The sequence below is a fragment of the Drosophila erecta genome, unplaced genomic scaffold (assembly GCF_003286155.1).
Source record: "Drosophila erecta strain 14021-0224.00,06,07 unplaced genomic scaffold, DereRS2 tig00000021-arrow-pilon, whole genome shotgun sequence".
NCBI lineage: Eukaryota > Metazoa > Arthropoda > Insecta > Diptera > Drosophilidae > Drosophila > Drosophila erecta.
This window is the reverse complement of record NW_020825198.1, coordinates 7,734,694-7,755,337: the sequence shown is the minus strand read 5'-3', so window position 1 is coordinate 7,755,337 and position 20,644 is coordinate 7,734,694. Positions and strand designations below refer to the sequence as shown.

Sequence of the window (20,644 nt, the reverse complement as noted above, 5' to 3'; positions counted from 1 at the left end):
CGATATGTGCCTTAAGTACGGTAGCACTGGTCTTTTTTGCATTCGATTTTCCAAAGAGTGGCAACGCCGTTGATGCATTCGCAAAAAAAAAAAACTCACGTAATTTTTCACAGGGCGAGGCATTGTGAAAAAACCCAATTGCACACATTTTGAAAAGTATTTAACACCGAAGACCTTTGTGGAACATGGGCGACTCCTTGGAGAACCCCGATACTTCGGTGGATCCGGTCGTGAACCTGTCCATTGCGAATTACGACGCATTTGCCAATTATCTTCGGAAGGCGGTGACCATTTTGCTGCCGGAGGAGGATGTGGTTCCCGCATCGCTGAACAATGCTCTGGACGATCCCGTCAACCAGGACACCATCCGCAAGTTCCTCGCGGATCCCCAGGTGCAGGCGCTCTACGTCCAGCGCAATTGCATCAAAGGTAAATTAAAATTCCTGCCCCGTTGGCGAATCTCGCGTGAAAAGTGGCACCTACACAAAATGGCGTCTTTTGGCGAAGATAAAAAAGTTTGCAAGCCTGTAAGGTACTCTGTATTTAGTTAGTTAGAAATGTTATCTTCATGTGGTTAGATTGAGTCATTTTTGGACTTGCTAGCTGAATACGCAACCAGTTTGGTAAAAATCAAATAGGCAGATGTTTGAATTCCAATAAGAAAGTTTACTATATTTTGGTAGTCGAAGCTGGAATACCCTAACTTGCCACTAGAAAAGTGCCGCTTAAGATTTATGGAAGATAGAAATTTATGTTTAAATTTTTTTTCCAAACAGTTTACATTAACGTAAATTCAATTTAGAAAATTATTAATAGGGTTAAAAGATTTTTTATTTTTATATCGATATTGCTCAGATTATATATATTGTTTTATGGAAGTCGAAAGCCTTAGATGGAATGCAAGTTAGTGAATAATGCAAGAAAATTAAAGTGCATTAGCAACTTCACTGTGAAATCAACATACCGCATTAAAGGGTATGAAAACGAGTTTCTGCGCATGACGTCAGCACGCATGATTCACTTCGATAACGATAGCGCGACAGGCGTTGCTGGTCGATAGCTGCAAACAGCTGTTTTTCCGCTTGCCGGCTTGCTTGTTTTGTTGTTTACAAGCATTTCGCCGGGAATCAGCTGCTGCGTGCGCAGCAACCAGTTTGTTTACGGAAACGACCTTGGAGGCTGCGCACACCTTCCGCCGTGTTGATGACTTTGGGAGCGACATTGACATTGGCCGAAGGCAATGCCATCGGCACATTGACATTGGCAGCGAGGCCAACTGCGCGGGAGCAATGGCATCGCCAAGGTCCAGCCTTGAGCGCACGAATTTCGAAGGTTTTTCCTTGGCCGCTGAATTTCCGGAGGTCGACACCTTGATAATGAAATCATGCCAATGCCATGCCATTGAGTTCAATGCCGGGTGGGCAGTAGAATGCCACTGAAAGTGGGTGAGGTGTAAGTGTGGAGTGAGGCATGGTAAACTTATTTTGATAGGCGGGGAATGGAGTCCTCGGAAACTCAATAATGGACAAATACGGGAAAACTGATTTTAGATTTATTTTGCTGTATTTATTTTAGTCCCAATCTAATTAAGATATTTAATTTTCAGAGGACGATACTGAGCAGCCAGCGGAGGGCGAGGAGGAGAAGGAGCAGGTGACTTACCAGATCAGCAACGATGTTCACTTCACCAACAGCCGCATGGCCTCGCTGGCCTGCATCAAGCGCGGCGTGGTCGTGGAGGCGGACAAGTCGATCCATTCGCAGCTGCGGCTGATCAACTTCTCGGACGGATCTCCCTACGAGACGCTGCACGCTTTCATCAGCAAGTCCCTGGCGCCCTACTTCAAGTCGTACGTCAAGGAGTCGGGTCGTGCTGATCGCGATGGCGACAAGATGGCTCCCTCCGTGGAGAAAAAGCTGGCGGAGCTGGAGATGGGACTGCTGCACCTCCAGCAAAACATCGACATACCGGAGATCACGCTGACGGCTCATCAGACCGTCAACAATGTGATCCGGAAGTGCTCGGAGGAGAACCGCAAGGCCAAGGTGGCAGACTTTGGCGACAAGGTGGAGGATTCCTCGTTCCTGAATCATCTGCAGACCGGCGTCAACCGTTGGATCACTGAGATCAAGAAGGTGACCAAGCTGAGCCGCGATCCGGGTTCGGGAACTGCGCTGCAGGTGAGCAAGTTGAGCGATATACCCATAAAATTAAATATACAATATTCATTTTATATTTCAGGAAATTTCCTTCTGGCTCAATCTGGAGCGTGCCTTGTATCGCATTCAGGAAAAGCGCGAGTCGCCAGAGGTGGCTTTGACTCTGGATATCCTGAAGCACGGAAAACGTTTCCATGCCACCGTTTCATTTGATACGGATACCGGCTTAAAACAGGCTCTAGCTACAGTAGCCGATTACAATCCTCTGATGAAGGATTTTCCCATTAATGACTTACTTTCCGCCACCGAGCTGGAGAAGATCCGTCCTGCTGTGCAGCAGATCTTCGCTCATCTACGCAAGGTGCGCAATACCAAGTACCCAATCCAGCGGTGCCTCAAGCTCATCGAGGCCATATCGCGGGATCTGTCGCAGCAACTGCTGAAGGTGCTGGGCACCCGGCGCCTAATGCACATTCCCTTCGATGAATTCGAGCGCGTCATGAACCAGTGCTTCGAGATTTTCAGCTGCTGGGATGATGAGTACGACAAGCTGCAGGGGTTGCTCCGCGACATTGTGAAGAAGAAGCGCGACGAGCATCTTAAGATGGTGTGGCGCGTTTCTCCGGCTCACAAGAAGCTGCAAACTCGCATGGAGCACATGCGCAAGTTCCGACGCCAGCACGAGCAGCTGCGCACCGTCATCCTGCGTGTCCTGCGGCCCACCAAGCCGGCTGTTGGCGATGACGGCAATGCCGTAGAAACCAAGCAGCCCTACAGCCTGGACGCTGCCGATGCTAACGCTATCGAGGAGGTTAACATGGCCTACGAGAACGTCAAGGAGGTGGACTGTCTGGATATCACCAAGGAGGGATCCGAGGCATGGGAGGCCGCCGTCAAGCGATACGAGGAGAAGATTGGTAATTATTCAAATTACGTGTTGTCTCATTTAGTTTGCAGTGATCAAAGTAAAAGACTAGATACACTAATGCAACCTGTATATCAACAGATCGCGTGGAGACCCGCATCACTGCTCACCTACGTGACCAGCTGGGAACAGCCAAGAATGCCAACGAGATGTTCCGCATTTTCTCGCGCTTCAATGCGCTCTTCGTGCGTCCGCACATCCGTGGCGCCATCCGGGAGTACCAGACGCAGCTGATTCAGCGCGTCAAGGATGATATCGAAGCCTTGCATGAGAAGTTCAAGGTGCAGTATCCCCAGAGCAAGAGCTGCCGTTTGTCCTCGGTGCGAGATCTGCCGCCGGTGGCCGGCTCCATCATTTGGGCCCGTCAAATCGACAACCAGCTGACGATGTACTTGAAGCGCGTCGAGGATGTGTTGGGCAAGGGCTGGGAGACCCATATCGAGGGCCAGAAGCTGAAGGCAGATGGTGATAGCTTCAGAGCCAAGCTGTCCATTTCGGACGTGTTCCATGAGTGGGCCCGCAAGGTGCAGGAGCGCAATTTTGGCAGCACTGGCCGTATCTTTACCATCGAGTCGACGCGTTCTCGCATTGGACGTGGCAATGTTCTGCGTCTGCGGGTCAACTTTTTACCGGAGATCATCACCTTGGCCAAGGAAGTGCGCAACATCAAGAATCTGGGCTTCAGGTATGAGTTTGTGTTTTGTGCTAAATCAGTTTTAAACTTAATTTTCGTTTATAGGGTTCCGCTGACCATTGTGAACAAGGCGCATCAGGCCAACCAGATATATCCTTATGCCATATCCTTGATTGAAAGTGTCCGCACTTATGAACGTACTTTGGAAAAGGTATGATTCGGTCATTGAAGGCCGTAAAGAGACAAGTTATAAGGGATTACTTGGGAGGCTTTTTTAAACAGCTTCATAACTGCTAGAATGTAATCCCTGATAATTTATCCGATAGCCGCCTTACAATTCTTGGTACACCTTTGTCCAGCTCTTACCCACACTTTACAAAGTCACACTTGTCACTTCACACCTCAAAAGATGTTACCGTGCTGGAGCACCTGCTCTGTACATTTGCATTGCTTTGTTCCTGGCGTGCATTTGAATTTTGCTATCCACCACACTTTGAACACTTTACACGCCCATAATTGATCACCTTAGTCTTAGACACGATATCCGCTCTTGAACTAAACAAACCGAACAACCAACAACCTTTCTTTCATGCAGCTTAATAATAGGAGTCTAGCACAAAATTCTGTATTCAAGGTAGTGTCGTTTGTCCCCTCAAAGTTTGTTTATTCTGTAATCCGTATCTGCAACCACTATTTAATTTCTTAGTTTGGTTTTTTCAACTCCCGCATGCAAAGAAAGTATCTGGCTTTTACTTTTTTGTAAACCCTAACTAATTCATGTTTGCATTTAAACAGATCGAAGATCGTGCTAGCATTGTGCCCCTTGTGGCTGGACTGCGAAAGGATGTACTTAACCTGGTCTCTGAGGGAATCGGCCTCATCTGGGAGTCGTACAAGCTCGATCCGTACGTTCTCCGCCTGTCGGAATGTGTGACCCAGTTCCAGGAGAAGGTGAGCCTACATGAACTTACAGGCGACATGTGCAGCTTACTGATAAATTACCTACGCAATTCCAACAGGTCGACGATTTGCTGGTTGTTGAAGAGCAACTTGATGTGGATGTGCGCTCGCTGGAGACCTGTCCCTACAGTGCCGCCACCTTCGTCGAGATTCTCTCGAAGATTCAGCATGCCGTTGACGATCTCTCGCTGCGCCAGTACTCCAACTTGAGTGTCTGGGTTACTCGCCTCGATGAAGAGGTGGAGAAGAAGCTGGCCCACCGTCTGCAGGCCGGTATTCAGGCCTGGACGGAGGCTCTGACCGGCAATAAGAAGGAGGTGGACACCTCTATGGACACTGATGCGCCAGCCCAGCCCACTCATAAGCTGGGAGGAGAGCCGCAGATACAGAATGCTGTGCATGAGATTCGCATCACCAACCAGCAGATGTATCTGTATCCATCCATTGAGGAAGCCCGTTTCCAGATCATGCAGCAGTTCTTTGCCTGGCAGGCGATCGTCACCTCGCAAGTGCGTCTGCAAAGCACCCGCTACCAGGTGGGCTTGGAAAAACACGTCTCCCAGACGTACCGCAACCTCTTGACCAAGCTGCCCGAGGGAAAGATTTTGGAGAACGCCTATGGAGCCATCGAGCAAAAGGTGAGCGAGGTGCGCAACTACGTGGATGAGTGGCTGCGCTATCAGAGTTTGTGGGATCTCCAGGCTGACATGTTGTATGGACGGTTGGGCGAGGATGTAAACTTGTGGATCAAGTGCCTGAATGACATCAAGCAATCGCGCACCACCTTTGATACCTCCGATACACGCAGAGCCTATGGTCCCATTATCATTGATTACGCTAAGGTGCAGGCCAAGGTCACTTTGAAATACGATTCCTGGCACAAGGAGGCACTGGGCAAGTTTGGCACGCTGCTTGGCACCGAGATGACAAGCTTCCACAGCAAGGTGTCCAAATCGCGTACCGATCTGGAGATGCAGAGCATAGAGGCCGCCAGTACGTCGGATGCCGTGAGCTTCATCACCTACGTCCAATCGCTGAAGAAGGACATGATTGCTTGGGACAAGCAGGTGGAGGTGTTCAGGGAGGCTCAGCGCATTCTAGAGCGCCAGCGTTTCCAGTTCCCCAACACCTGGCTGCATGTGGACAACATTGAGGGCGAGTGGTCTGCTTTTAACGAGATTATCAAGCGCAAAGACACGGCCATCCAGACACAGGTGGCCAGTTTGCAGGCGAAGATTGTGGCCGAGGACAAGGCTGTGGAGACACGCACCGTCGACTTCCTTAACGATTGGGAGAAGACCAAGCCAACAGGCGGCAAGATCCGACCAGATGATGCCCTGCAACAGCTGCAAATCTTTGAGAGCAAGTACTCGCGTTTGAAGGAGGAGCGCGACAACGTGGTCAAGGCCAAGGAGGCACTGGAGCTGCAGGAATCAGCCGTTCCGAACAACAGTGCTGAGCGTATGAACGTGGCTCTCGAGGAGCTGCAGGATCTGCGCGGCGTCTGGAGCGAGTTGTCCAAGGTTTGGACGCAGATTGACGAGACCCGCGAGAAGCCCTGGCTTTCAGTGCAGCCGCGTAAGTTGCGCCAGCAACTGGAGGCCATGATGGCTCAGCTTAAGGAGCTGCCCGCTCGTCTTCGCATGTACGAATCGTATGAGTACGTGAAGAAGTTGATCCAGAGCTACATCAAGGTGAACATGCTGATTGTGGAGCTCAAGTCGGATGCCCTAAAGGAACGCCACTGGAAGCAGTTGACCAAGCAGCTGCGCGTCAATTGGGTAATATCCGATTTGTCCCTCGGCCAAGTGTGGGATGTGAATCTGCAAAAAAACGAGGGTGTCGTCAAGGACATCATCCTAGTGGCCCAGGGCGAGATGGCGTTGGAGGAGTTCCTCAAGCAGGTGCGTGAGTCCTGGCAGAACTACGAGCTGGACCTGATCAACTACCAAAACAAGTGCCGCATCATCCGCGGCTGGGACGATCTGTTCAACAAGGTGAAGGAGCACATTAACTCTGTGGCCGCCATGAAGCTGTCTCCCTATTACAAGGTTTTCGAGGAAGAGGCTTTAACTTGGGAGGAGAAGCTCAACAGAATTAACGCGCTGTTTGATGTATGGATTGATGTGCAAAGACGTTGGGTTTACTTGGAGGGAATCTTCTCTGGTAGCGCTGACATTAAGACGCTGCTTCCGGTGGAGACTTCGCGTTTCCAGAGCATCAGCTCCGAATTCCTTGGGTTGATGAAGAAGGTGACCAAATCACCCAAGGTAATGGATGTGCTGAACATCCCTGCTGTGCAGAGATCTTTGGAGCGTCTGGCCGATTTGCTTGGAAAGATCCAGAAGGCTTTGGGCGAGTATCTGGAGCGGGAGAGAACCTCATTCCCTCGCTTCTACTTCGTGGGAGACGAAGATCTTTTGGAGATCATTGGCAACAGCAAGAATATTGCACGTCTGCAAAAGCATTTCAAGAAAATGTTTGCTGGTGTAGCTGCCATTCTGTTGAACGAGGAAAACAACGTTATTCTGGGCATTTCATCGCGCGAAGGCGAGGAGGTTCACTTCATGAATCCCGTGTCTACCGTGGAGCATCCCAAGATCAACGAGTGGCTGTCGCTGGTGGAGAAGCAAATGCGATTCACGCTGGCTTCGCTTTTGGCACAGGCTGTGCAGGATATCAAGCAGTTCCGCGATGGAAAGATCGATCCCCAGGCCTACATGGAGTGGTGTGACAAGTATCAGGCCCAGATTGTAGTGCTCGCCGCACAAATTCTCTGGTCCGAGGATGTGGAGTCCGCGCTCCAGCAGGCTTCTGAGAACAACCAATCCAAGCCGATGCAACGCGTTTTGGGTAATGTAGAGAGCACTCTAAACGTCTTGGCTGATTCGGTCTTGCAGGAGCAGCCACCTCTGCGGCGCCGTAAGCTGGAGCACCTTATAAACGAGTTCGTGCACAAGCGAACGGTGACCCGACGACTGCTCAATAACGGAGTTACCTCGCCGAAGTCCTTCCAATGGCTGTGTGAGATGCGATTCTACTTTGACCCACGCCAAACGGAGGTGCTCCAGCAACTGACCATTCATATGGCTAACGCACGATTCTTCTACGGCTTTGAGTACCTGGGTGTCCAGGATCGGTTGGTACAGACTCCGCTGACGGACCGCTGCTATTTGACCATGACACAGGCTCTGGAATCGCGCCTTGGTGGCTCTCCGTTTGGACCTGCAGGTACTGGAAAAACAGAATCTGTCAAGGCATTGGGCAACCAACTGGGACGCTTCGTTCTCGTATTCAATTGCGATGAGACCTTCGATTTCCAGGCCATGGGTCGCATCTTTGTCGGTCTGTGCCAGGTGGGCGCATGGGGCTGCTTCGACGAGTTCAATCGACTGGAGGAGCGTATGCTCTCCGCTTGCTCACAGCAAATCCAGACCATTCAGGAGGCGCTGAAGTACGAGATGGACAGCAACAAGGAGAGCATCACTGTGGAGTTGGTGGGCAAGCAAGTGCGCGTCTCGCCAGATATGGCTATCTTTATCACCATGAATCCTGGCTATGCCGGCCGTTCCAATCTGCCGGATAACTTGAAGAAACTCTTCAGGTCGCTGGCCATGACCACGCCAGATCGCCAGCTTATTGCTGAGGTGATGTTGTTCTCGCAAGGATTCCGCTCCGCCGAGAAACTGGCCTGCAAAATCGTGCCCTTCTTCAAGCTATGTGACGAGCAACTGTCCAACCAGAGCCACTACGACTTTGGTCTGCGTGCTTTGAAATCCGTGTTGATCTCCGCTGGAAACGTAAAGCGAGACCGCATCATGAAGATCAAGGAACAGATGAAGCAACGCGGCGACGAAAACATAGACGAGGCTTCCGTTGCGGAGAACTTGCCCGAGCAGGAGATCCTCATCCAATCGGTGTGCGAAACCATGGTGCCCAAGCTGGTCGCCGAGGACATTCCACTGCTCTTCTCGCTTCTGAGCGATGTTTTCCCCAATGTGGGATATACTCGGGCGGAGATGAAGGGTCTGAAGGAAGAGATCCGGAAGGTGTGCCAGGAGGATTACCTGGTCTGCGGCGAGGGTGACGAGCAGGGAGCAGCTTGGATGGAAAAGGTAAGAGCGCTTCGCGACATGGATCGATTTATTTGATAAGAAATCCAAGGGGTTGAAAAGTAATCATTAACTTGCTTAGCAACATCATTGTTTAAAGTAACATAAAAGTGCACTGTTGATATTTAACTAATTAATTACTCCAGTCAATTTAAATTCAGTATTCACTAAATTGATTACTTCCTCCTTTATGGTTTCCTTTCATTCGAAATCGATGCACCCGATTGGGCATGGATTTTCTTGTAATCCAATTCATAACCATTCGCTTTAAACATGCTTACTTACCGTCAGGGACTCGGCTCCACTTGGGTGGACAAAGTAACTAATTCGCGAGGGGTGATCCATACTTGTGCTGACAATCCCGTTCCTTTCGCAGGTGCTGCAACTGTACCAGATCTCCAACCTGAACCATGGTCTCATGATGGTCGGTCCATCCGGATCTGGCAAGTCCACCGCTTGGAAGACTCTGCTGAAGGCTCTGGAACGCTTCGAGGGAGTTGAGGGCGTGGCCCATGTAATCGATCCCAAGGCCATTTCCAAGGAAGCCCTTTATGGTGTCCTGGACCCGAATACCCGTGAATGGACTGATGGCTTGTTCACCCACATTCTGCGCAAGATAATCGACAATGTGCGCGGTGAGATCAACAAGCGGCAATGGATCATCTTTGACGGTGATGTGGATCCCGAGTGGGTGGAGAACTTGAACTCTGTGCTGGATGACAACAAGCTCTTGACTCTGCCCAATGGCGAGCGTCTTTCTCTGCCTCCCAACGTGCGGGTGATGTTCGAGGTCCAGGACTTGAAGTTCGCCACCTTGGCTACAGTTTCCCGTTGCGGCATGGTCTGGTTCTCAGAGGACGTACTATCGACAGAGATGATATTCGAGAACTATCTGTCCCGTTTGCGTAGCATTCCCTTGGAGGATGGTGACGAAGACTTCGTGGGCGTCATTAAGCCGGTGAAAGACAAGGAGGAGGAAGTGTCACCATCCCTCCAGGTGCAGCGAGATATTGCCTTGCTCCTGCTGCCATTCTTCTCGGCCGATGGCATCGTCGTTCGCACCTTGGAGTACGCCATGGATCAGGAGCACATTATGGACTTCACTCGCTTGCGAGCCCTCAGCTCTCTCTTCTCCATGCTCAACCAAGCTGCTCGAAATGTGCTTACTTTCAACGCTCAGCATCCAGATTTCCCCTGTTCCGCTGATCAGTTGGAGCACTACATTCCCAAGGCATTGGTTTACTCCGTGCTCTGGTCCTTCGCCGGCGATGCAAAGTTGAAGGTGCGCATTGATTTGGGTGACTTTGTGCGCAGCGTGACTACTGTTCCACTGCCGGGAGCAGCCGGTGCTCCAATTATCGACTACGAGGTCAACATGAGTGGTGACTGGGTCCCGTGGAGCAACAAGGTGCCGGTCATCGAGGTGGAAACGCACAAGGTGGCGTCCCCGGACATTGTAGTGCCCACACTGGACACCGTTCGCCACGAGTCGCTGCTGTATACTTGGCTGGCTGAGCACAAACCATTGGGTAAGCTAAAAGTAAGCAGTAGTAGTAGCCAGTACTTATGATTCATTCTTCTTTTCAGTGCTCTGCGGTCCACCCGGCTCTGGTAAGACTATGACCCTGTTCTCGGCTCTCCGCGCTCTGCCTGATATGGAAGTGGTAGGCCTGAACTTCTCCTCGGCTACCACGCCGGAGCTGCTTCTTAAGACGTTCGACCACTACTGCGAGTACCGCAAAACACCAAACGGAGTTGTCCTTTCCCCAGTGCAGATTGGAAAGTGGCTGGTGCTGTTCTGCGATGAAATCAATTTGCCAGACATGGACAGCTACGGTACGCAGCGCGTAATCTCGTTCCTGCGTCAACTGGTGGAGCACAAGGGCTTCTATAGGGCCAGCGATCAGGCTTGGGTTTCTCTGGAACGCATTCAGTTTGTGGGTGCTTGTAATCCGCCCACCGATCCGGGCCGCAAGCCGCTATCGCATCGGTTCTTGAGACATGTGCCCATCATCTACGTGGATTATCCTGGAGAGACATCTCTGAAGCAGATCTACGGCACATTCTCGCGTGCCATGCTGAGGCTGATGCCCGCTCTTCGTGGCTATGCAGAGCCTCTGACCAATGCCATGGTGGAGTTCTATCTGGCCTCTCAGGATCGCTTCACGCAGGACATGCAGCCGCATTATGTCTATTCGCCCCGTGAGATGACCCGTTGGGTGCGCGGTATCTGCGAGGCTATCCGCCCGTTGGATTCCCTGCCCGTTGAAGGTTTGGTGCGTCTGTGGGCTCATGAAGCTCTGCGCCTATTCCAGGATCGCCTGGTGGACGATTCAGAACGCCGATGGACAAATGAGAATATCGATTTGGTGGGCCAGAAGCACTTCCCCGGTATCAACCAAGAGGAGGCACTGCAGCGTCCGATCCTTTACAGCAACTGGCTAAGCAAGGACTACATGCCGGTGAATCGCGAGGAGCTGCGTGAATATGTCCACGCCCGACTAAAGGTCTTCTACGAGGAAGAGCTGGATGTGCCACTTGTACTGTTTGACGAAGTGCTCGACCACGTACTGCGTATCGATCGAATCTTCCGCCAGCCACAGGGTCACTTGCTGCTGATTGGAGTGTCGGGAGCCGGAAAGACTACGCTTTCGCGCTTTGTGGCCTGGATGAATGGCTTGTCCATTTTCCAGATCAAGGTGCACAACAAGTACACCAGCGAGGACTTTGACGAGGACTTGCGCTGCGTGCTGCGCCGTTCGGGCTGCAAAGACGAAAAGATTGCTTTTATTTTGGACGAGTCGAACGTTTTGGACTCCGGTTTCCTGGAGCGTATGAACACACTGTTGGCCAACGGAGAGGTGCCTGGATTGTTCGAGGGCGACGAGTACACCACTCTAATGACTCAGTGCAAGGAGGGTGCCCAGCGCGAGGGTCTCATGCTCGACTCCAGTGACGAGCTGTACAAGTGGTTCACCCAGCAGGTGATGCGCAATCTGCACGTGGTTTTCACCATGAATCCATCCACCGATGGACTCAAGGATCGTGCTGCCACTTCGCCAGCTCTGTTCAATCGTTGTGTGTTAAATTGGTTTGGCGACTGGTCGGACTCGGCTCTGTTCCAGGTGGGCAAGGAGTTCACCACTCGTGTGGACTTGGAGAAACCCAGCTGGCATGCGCCTGACTTCTTCCCGTCCGTTTGTCCACTGGTGCCAGCCAATCCCACTCATCGCGATGCGGTGATCAACTCGTGCGTCTATGTCCACCAGACACTCCACCAGGCCAACGCTCGTCTGGCCAAGCGCGGCGGTCGCACCATGGCGGTGACTCCACGTCACTATCTGGACTTTATTCACCACTTTGTCAAGTTGTACAATGAAAAGCGCAGCGATCTCGAAGAGCAGCAGCTCCATCTGAATGTGGGTCTCAACAAGATCGCCGAGACTGTGGAGCAGGTCGAGGAGATGCAAAAGTCACTAGCCGTGAAGAAGCAGGAGTTGCAGGCCAAGAACGAGGCTGCCAACGCCAAGCTCAAGCAGATGTTCCAGGATCAGCAGGAGGCCGAGAAGAAGAAGATTCAGTCGCAGGAGATTCAGATACGTTTGGCCGATCAAACGGTCAAGATCGAAGAAAAACGCAAATACGTAATGGCCGACTTGGCCCAGGTGGAACCGGCTGTCATTGATGCGCAAGCAGGTGAGTCCGTCGGGCGAGAATCGCCTACAGGGCGGGCACTTAAGTTAGTTTACATTAAAGTAAATTATATCTCCTATTACCCTGCAATGATAATGGTTCCATTAGTGTGGCGCCTGGGTGATCATTTTTATTTAAAAAGAATGGCTCACTCGTTTGGTGTTTCCGTGTAATATACTTTGATTTATTTGCGCTTAATTTTGACCCCACCGAGCAATCCTCTCTCAACTCACGATCGCAATATCCACATTCCACCTCCGACAGCCGTTAGCTCGATTAAAAAGAAACACCTGGCCGAGGTGCGGTCGATGGCCAACCCGCCGGCCGTGGTGAAGCTGGCCCTGGAGTCGGTCTGCGAGCTGCTCAACGAGAGTGCCACCGACTGGAAGGCCATTAGGGGCATCCTCGTTAAAGACAGCTTCATCTCCTCGATCGTTAACTTGGAGACTGACAAGATCACGTACGCAACTCTTTTTCTCTGCCATCACGATATCATCAGCACCTTACCCATCGAATCCTAACCAGCGAACGCAGTGCGTTTTCTATTGTCTAAAACGCAGTCCATGGATCTGTCGATCCCTATCATTTGAATATAATCTCCATTCGAACCACCCATAACTACAATCAACTATTTATACACATACAACAAACACCAAAGCATACGCAATGCACTGGCCAACTTACATTAACCCCTAACCTCTTATCATACCCTATATACTGGATACACTACGATATTGTATGATGTGTGTTGTACTAAAGACAGAAGTGTAAAAGTGGATTTTAATTTAGGCTTAGTTACATTCGGTTCGCCGAATGCTCCTTACTCTTGCAGAGCGAAATAACCCCAATTACGATATCATGATGCTGACTAAGGAATTGATTCAATTATAAAATTGAATCTCTGCAGCTCTGCAAGGGTATAAGTTATTTTTAGCCCAGAGTCGCAAGCCTGTTCTAGATCCAGGTGCAGGGATGATGTCGGTCCTTAGTCATTAACTTTAGATGCTAATCTAGCCTAATATTATAACACAAGATAAGTGCAAGCTGTGCTCAAACCGTATATTAATTCTGATCCCTCATGTTAACCCAACAACCGATCAATCAATCAACTAATCGACGACGTGCAGCGGTCAAGTCGATCCGCAAGCAACAGCTCGTTGAGGTGCGAACCATGGCTAATCCGCCATCGGTGGTCAAATTGGCTCTTGAATCGATCTGCCTGCTGCTGGGCGAAAATGCGACCGATTGGAAATCGATCCGCGCCGTGATCATGCGCGAAAATTTCATAAATTCAATTGTATCTAACTTCGGTACAGAGAACATAACGTAAGCATGATTCAAATTATTACCAACACCCATTTGTTCTCGACTTTAATTCCTGTTTTTGTTAATGTTTTTGATGTTATGCTATAGTTTCGAGTGTAGAATTGGTTCTTATTTGAGTTGATTTCGTTACTCCTTTCGTAGTATTAGTTTGAATTGTTCAAGCGAGCTGCCTTATGGTTTGTAAATATATAAACTTTCTAATAATATACCTGAACCTAACTCTAACTTTGGTAATTGGCTCTAACTTAAGTTGAATCCAATGGTTTTGGTCAAATTTATCGCTGTTTCATAGTAATCCGACTGCTTTGCTTGCCTAATTCATTCAAGTAACTTACTTACTACAGCCTTAATTGCTTGTTAATATAATGATTGTATTAAAACAGCGATGATGTTCGCGAGAAGATGAAGTCCAAGTATCTGAGCAATCCGGACTATAACTTCGAGAAGGTTAATCGCGCCAGTATGGCCTGCGGTCCTATGGTGAAATGGGCCATTGCTCAGGTAAGATTTACTTAAAATAACTCCCAACTAGTTTCTAAAATGCTGTATTTCCCAAATCCAGATCGAGTACGCTGATATGTTGAAGCGCGTGGAGCCCCTTCGCGAAGAGCTGCGTTCCCTGGAGGAGCAGGCCGATGTGAATCTGGCCAGTGCCAAGGAAACCAAGGACTTGGTTGAGCAACTGGAGCGCAGCATTGCTGCCTACAAGGAGGAGTACGCCCAGCTCATTTCCCAGGCTCAGGCCATTAAAACGGATCTGGAGAATGTCCAGGCCAAGGTGGATCGCTCCATTGCACTGCTCAAGAGTTTGAACATCGAACGCGAGCGCTGGGAGTCCACTAGCGAGACTTTCAAGTCGCAGATGTCCACCATTATTGGCGATGTGCTGCTCTCCGCCGCCTTTATCGCCTATGGTGGCTACTTCGATCAGCACTACCGGCTGAACTTGTTCACCACCTGGTCGCAGCATCTGCAGGCGGCCAGCATTCAGTACCGCGCGGATATCGCTCGCACTGAATACCTCTCCAATCCCGACGAGCGGCTCCGCTGGCAAGCAAATGCCCTGCCCACGGATGACCTGTGCACGGAGAACGCTATTATGTTGAAGCGCTTCAACCGCTATCCGCTGATCATCGATCCTTCGGGTCAGGCTACCACTTTCCTGCTCAATGAATACGCAGGTAAGAAGATCACGAAGACTTCCTTCTTGGATGACTCATTCCGCAAGAATCTGGAGTCCGCACTGCGTTTCGGTAATCCGTTGCTGGTCCAGGATGTGGAGAACTATGATCCTATTCTCAACCCGGTACTGAACCGCGAGCTGCGCCGCACTGGAGGACGTGTGTTGATTACCCTCGGCGACCAGGACATTGATTTGTCGCCGTCCTTCGTCATCTTCCTTTCCACTCGCGATCCCACTGTCGAATTCCCGCCCGACATTTGCTCTAGGGTAACATTCGTCAACTTTACGGTCACGCGTAGCTCTCTGCAGTCGCAGTGCCTCAACCAGGTGCTAAAGGCGGAGCGTCCTGATATTGATGAGAAGCGCTCAGATTTGTTGAAGCTGCAGGGCGAGTTCCGTCTGCGTTTGCGCCAGTTGGAGAAGAGTCTGTTGCAGGCGCTCAACGACGCAAAGGGCAAGATCCTTGACGATGATTCGGTTATTACCACACTGGAGACGCTTAAGAAGGAGGCCTACGACATTAACCAGAAGGTGGACGAAACGGACAAGGTTATTGCCGAAATCGAGACTGTGTCCCAGCAATATCTCCCACTTTCTGTGGCGTGCAGCAACATCTACTTCACCATGGACAGTCTGAACCAGGTGCACTTCCTCTACCAATACTCGCTCAAGATGTTCCTCGACATCTTCTCTACGGTTCTGTACAATAACCCCAAGATGGAGGGAAGAACCGATCACTCGGAGCGTCTGGGCATAATCACCAGGGACCTGTTCCAGGTGTGCTATGAGCGAGTGGCTCGAGGAATGATCCACAATGATCGCTTGACCTTTGCTCTGCTCATGTGCAAGATCCACCTTAAGGGTACCTCGGAGTCCAATCTGGATGCCGAGTTCAACTTCTTCCTGCGCAGCCGAGAGGGTCTGCTGGCAAATCCCACTCCCGTGGAAGGACTTTCCGCCGAGCAGATTGAGAGCGTTAACCGGCTGGCCCTTCGTCTTCCCATCTTCCGCAAGCTTCTTGAGAAGGTGCGATCCATTCCCGAACTGGGTGCCTGGTTGCAGCAGAGCTCGCCTGAGCAGGTTGTACCCCAGCTGTGGGACGAATCCAAGGCACTCAGTCCGATTGCCAGCTCCGTGCACCAGCTGCTGCTGATCCAGGCCTTCCGACCGGATCGCGTCATCGCCGCCGCTCACAATGTGGTCAACACTGTGCTCGGAGAAGACTTTATGCCCAACGCCGAGCAGGAATTGGACTTTGCCTCTGTGGTGGACAAGCAACTGAACTGCAACACTCCGGCGCTGCTTTGTTCGGTGCCCGGATTCGATGCTTCCGGACGGGTGGATGACCTGGCAGCAGAGCAAAATAAGCAAATTTCCAGCATTGCTATCGGTTCAGCCGAAGGATTTAATCAAGCTGAGCGGGCAATTAACATGGCCTGCAAGACTGGTCGCTGGGTGCTCTTGAAGAACGTCCACCTAGCTCCTCAATGGCTTGTGCAGCTGGAGAAGAAGATGCACTCCCTGCAGCCTCATTCCGGCTTCCGACTGTTCCTCACGATGGAGATTAATCCAAAGGTCCCGGTTAACCTACTGCGTGCTGGCCGCATCTTTGTGTTCGAGCCACCACCAGGCATCCGGGCTAATCTGCTGCGCACCTTCTCAACGGTTCCGGCGGCACGCATGATGAAGACCCCAAGTGAGCGAGCGCGGCTCTACTTCCTGCTGGCCTGGTTCCATGCCATCGTCCAGGAGCGACTCCGCTATGTGCCTCTCGGCTGGGCCAAGAAGTACGAGTTTAACGAATCGGATCTGCGCGTGGCTTGCGACACGTTGGACACCTGGATCGATACCACGGCCATGGGCCGCACCAATCTGCCACCGGAGAAGGTTCCTTGGGATGCCCTGGTCACCCTGCTCTCGCAGTCCATTTACGGAGGAAAGATTGATAACGATTTCGACCAGCGACTCTTAACCTCTTTCCTGAAGAAGCTCTTCACCGCTCGCAGCTTTGAGGCGGACTTTGCCCTGGTGGCCAACGTTGATGGCGCCTCCGGAGGACTCCGTCACATCACCATGCCTGATGGTACCCGTCGCGATCATTTCTTGAAGTGGATTGAGAACTTAACTGACCGCCAGACTCCTTCGTGGCTCGGCTTGCCCAACAATGCGGAGAAGGTGTTGCTGACCACCCGTGGTACTGATTTGGTCAGCAAACTGCTCAAGATGCAGCAGCTGGAGGACGACGACGAGTTGGCTTACAGTGTGGAGGATCAGTCGGAGCAATCTGCAGTGGGTCGCGGCGAGGATGGTCGTCCCTCGTGGATGAAGACACTCCACAACTCGGCTACGGCCTGGCTGGAGCTGCTCCCGAAGAATCTGCAAGTGCTCAAACGCACTGTGGAGAACATCAAGGATCCCTTGTACCGATACTTCGAGCGCGAGGTGACTAGTGGCTCCCGGCTGCTGCAAACAGTGATCCTGGACCTGCAGGATGTGGTTCTAATCTGTCAGGGCGAGAAGAAACAGACCAACCACCACCGTTCCATGCTGTCGGAGCTAGTGCGCGGCATAATCCCGAAGGGTTGGAAGCGGTACACTGTTCCTGCAGGATGCACAGTGATCCAATGGATCACGGACTTCAGCAACCGTGTCCAGCAGCTGCAGAAGGTGTCGCAACTTGTTTCGCAGGCTGGCGCCAAGGAGCTGCAGGGCTTCCCCGTCTGGCTGGGCGGTCTGCTCAATCCGGAGGCCTACATCACGGCCACCAGGCAGTGCGTGGCCCAGGCGAACAGTTGGTCGCTGGAGGAGCTGGCACTGGATGTGACCATTACGGATGCTGGCCTAAAGACCGATCAAAAGGACTGTTGCTTCGGGGTCACTGGACTCAAATTGCAGGGCGCCCAGTGCAAGAACAATGAACTGCTGCTGGCTTCCACTATCATGATGGATCTACCAGTCACCATACTCAAGTGGATTAAGTAAGTCCACTTTCTTGGGCAACTGCATTATTCTGTACTAATGTTTCACTTTTTAATAGGATTTCCTCGGAGCCACGCATCAGCAAGTTGACATTGCCGGTTTACTTGAACTCCACGCGTACAGAGCTACTCTTCACTGTGGACTTGGCCGTTGCAGCAGGACAGGATTCGCATAGCTTCTACGAGAGAGGAGTGGCAGTGTTGACCTCCACAGCCTTGAACTAAGTGCTAAGCACAAGACATCTAGTATATCCTATATATTACTCCCAATAATCACTCCTCTTCTTTTTAAAAAACACTTAGTGATTTAACAAAATGCAATTTCAATATTTTAATTATTTTTTAAAAGTGCCCGATGAAGAGAAAAAACTGAATTTCTTTAAACTCCTATTTCCTTCTGTGGATATCATTATTATTTAAAGTCGATTCAACAACGCCTTTGTAAGAGTAATTTTTAAACCTGTTTGCCATTTCCGTTAATATATATACTCATAGCAACCCCAGCCATAGCTTTCTATTGGATGAAAATCAGCTCTACGCAATGTTGGCGCTCCTCCAGCCAGCTCTGTGGCTGGGAAGCTGCCTTCGTGGCTACCACATGCCTGCCGCCTCCTCGCAGCAGCGGGGCGACACGTCCTTGGTTCTGGTGGACGAGGCCCGTCGCTTCATTCAGGACTGCCTGCTGCGGGTCGGAGTCTCGCCCTCCAAGGTGCGCTGCATCAGCGAGTTCCTGGTTGTTGCGGATTATCGAGGGAACTACGGAAACGGTCTGAATCGCCTGGACTACTACCTCAGTGATCTGCAGCGTGGACATGCCAAGGTGCACGCGGAGCCTTCAATAATCAGCGAAACGGTGGCCACCGCCCATGTGAATGGCAACTCCGCCTTGGGTGTCTTTGTGGGAAACTTCTGTATGGATCTGGCGGTGAAGAAAGCTGAAAACGCTGGCATCGGTTTCGTGGTAGCCCAGCAATCTCATGACATCGGCATGGCCAGCTGGTTTGGATTTCGCGCTGCCAGTAGGGGATTAGCCGGAATCGTGATGTCCAACGCGGCTCCTACGATGATGGGTCCCAACTCAAAGTCCGCCAGTATTGGCTCCAACAGCTTTGCCTTCTGCGTACGGGGTGAGGAGTACCATTTTGTTCTGGACATGGCGACCAGCGTGAGGGACATTGGAGCCGTGGAATGGGCTTGGGCCAACGATGAGTATATACCGCATGGCTGGGCGGCCAATGAGGGAGGCTTGTCCACCTGCTTTCCCAGCTTGGCGCTGAGGACACCTTTACTCTTTCCTGCTGGTGGCCACAAAGGCTACTGCCTGTCAGCCGTGATAGATATTCTATGTGGAGTGCTCTCTGGTGCCCAATACGGCACTCACATATCATTGGACCAGAACAATCCGGCGAACTTGGGTCAAGTATTTATTGCTCTCGATCCAGAATTCTTCCTGCCCAATTTCATGGAACGTTTGGATGACTTTTGTGGTCGCATACAGAATAGCCCGCCGGCAGACAAGTCGGAACCCATCCGACTACCCGGCGAACTGGAGCGCATGCATATGAACTACGTGGACGATTTGCGGGCTTTGCCCTATCCCCAGAGTCTATTGACCAAGTACAAAGAAGTGGCGGAAAGGTTGTGCGTGAGACCCATCGAGTTGGCTTTCGAAAGGTGTCAGTCCAGGAAGAGCTTTTAGTCTCATACTGCATACATACATATGACCTATAAACGTTGTAGTTCACAAATAAAATCGTATGGTTAAACGAAAGAAATGTCCCACCATGTCCTGTCATTTCTCGCTATGTCCTGTCATGTCCCGCCATAACATACATATGTCAGAAAGGTAAAAAAAAAAAAAAAATTTAAAAAGAAAAGCTCTTTAGCAAATTCGCGAACCATTTTTTGGCGCCATCTGGGGGTTCGATTTAAATACTACGGCCTTAATTCTAGTTTCGAAAACAACTTTTTTTGTTGAACAGCCTTCAGTAAAACCCTTATTAATTTCCCTTGTGATTCCAGTGATGCCAATATTTTTCTGAATAAAAAGGACAGATTGAGAAAAAAAAGAAAAATATACGCTGAAAATTTCAGAATTTGATTATGATTATTATTTACTTGAGCACAGCACTTAGTATTTTGCACGTGCTTTTTGGTCTCCCTATGAGCACGAATTTGATAAATTTTTGCATTTATGCTGCACTTGCAGTATTTGCAAAAGCCTTTGCAAACCTGTTTACTTACAGCTCGAGATTAAATTAGTAGCACTTTGTATACGAATAAAAATAAAAATATATATCCCTTTCAGTGTAGGGTAATCAATTTCTTAACAAGAATTTTATATTTTATTTTATATTATTATTTTTTATATTTATATATTTTTTATGAATAAATATTTTAAAATAAATATTATAACATTTCAAACACTTGTATGAATAACATATGCCTGGTTATTTGTTCAAGAGGGAAGCCAATGTGATCTTGCGAGTAATCACACTTAAGCAGAGATACACTACACTCACTGCTCGACCGGTAAGAGAGCTTACTTGAAATATTTTGTGACTCTAAATTAGAAGACATGCCTTACAGTCTTCACTAGAAATAGCTGGGAATTATAGGGCTACAAGAAAGTATGTTTCCTAAACAAATATTAAAAGCGCCAAATAACTTTGT

At 50.2% G+C, this 20,644-nt stretch overlaps 2 protein-coding genes across 5 annotated transcripts; both read left to right on the top strand.

Moving 5' to 3' along the window:
* The first annotated feature begins 43 nt into the window (after positions 1-43).
* Positions 44-18,469, top strand: LOC6543735 (dynein heavy chain, cytoplasmic). Of its 4 annotated transcripts, none has more exons than XM_015157801.2 (14): positions 44-429; positions 1,607-2,181; positions 2,243-3,077; positions 3,167-3,770; positions 3,825-3,930; positions 4,515-4,670; positions 4,739-8,794; positions 9,083-9,109; positions 9,168-10,320; positions 10,379-12,487; positions 12,749-12,944; positions 14,194-14,311; positions 14,373-17,971; positions 18,031-18,469. In XM_015157801.2, exons 1-14 carry the CDS (start codon positions 186-188, stop codon positions 18,194-18,196), a joined length of 13,944 nt encoding a protein of 4,647 aa, XP_015013287.1. In that variant the 5' UTR covers positions 44-185; the 3' UTR covers positions 18,197-18,469. The 4 variants fall into 4 exon arrangements, with proteins under 4 accessions (XP_015013287.1, XP_015013292.1, XP_001971942.1 ...); XM_015157802.2 differs by lacking the exon at positions 12,749-12,944 and adding an exon at positions 13,612-13,810 and having other exon boundaries at positions 186-429; XM_015157806.2 differs by lacking the exon at positions 9,083-9,109.
* LOC6543734 (uncharacterized oxidoreductase YjmC) lies at positions 18,449-19,746 on the top strand. Its single transcript, XM_001971905.3, has one exon. The coding sequence runs from the start codon at positions 18,513-18,515 to the stop codon at positions 19,668-19,670; it is 1,158 nt and encodes a 385-aa protein (XP_001971941.1). The 5' UTR covers positions 18,449-18,512; the 3' UTR covers positions 19,671-19,746.
* Positions 19,747-20,644: the final 898 nt, after the last annotated feature.

What these genes read in the sequence shown, in the direction of transcription:
- LOC6543735 (XM_015157802.2), top strand. Translation starts at nt 186, where the DNA reads ATGGGCGACTCCTTGGAGAACCCCGATACTTCGGTGGATCCGGTCGTG. An exon ending in CCAGCGCAATTGCATCAAAG is followed by an intron (nt 430 to 1,606) that starts GTAAATTAAAAT and finishes TTTAATTTTCAG; the next exon opens with AGGACGATACTGAGCAGCCA. An exon ending in GCGATACGAGGAGAAGATTG is followed by an intron (nt 3,078 to 3,166) that starts GTAATTATTCAA and finishes GTATATCAACAG; the next exon opens with ATCGCGTGGAGACCCGCATC.
- LOC6543734 (XM_001971905.3), top strand. Translation starts at nt 18,513, where the DNA reads ATGTTGGCGCTCCTCCAGCCAGCTCTGTGGCTGGGAAGCTGCCTTCGT.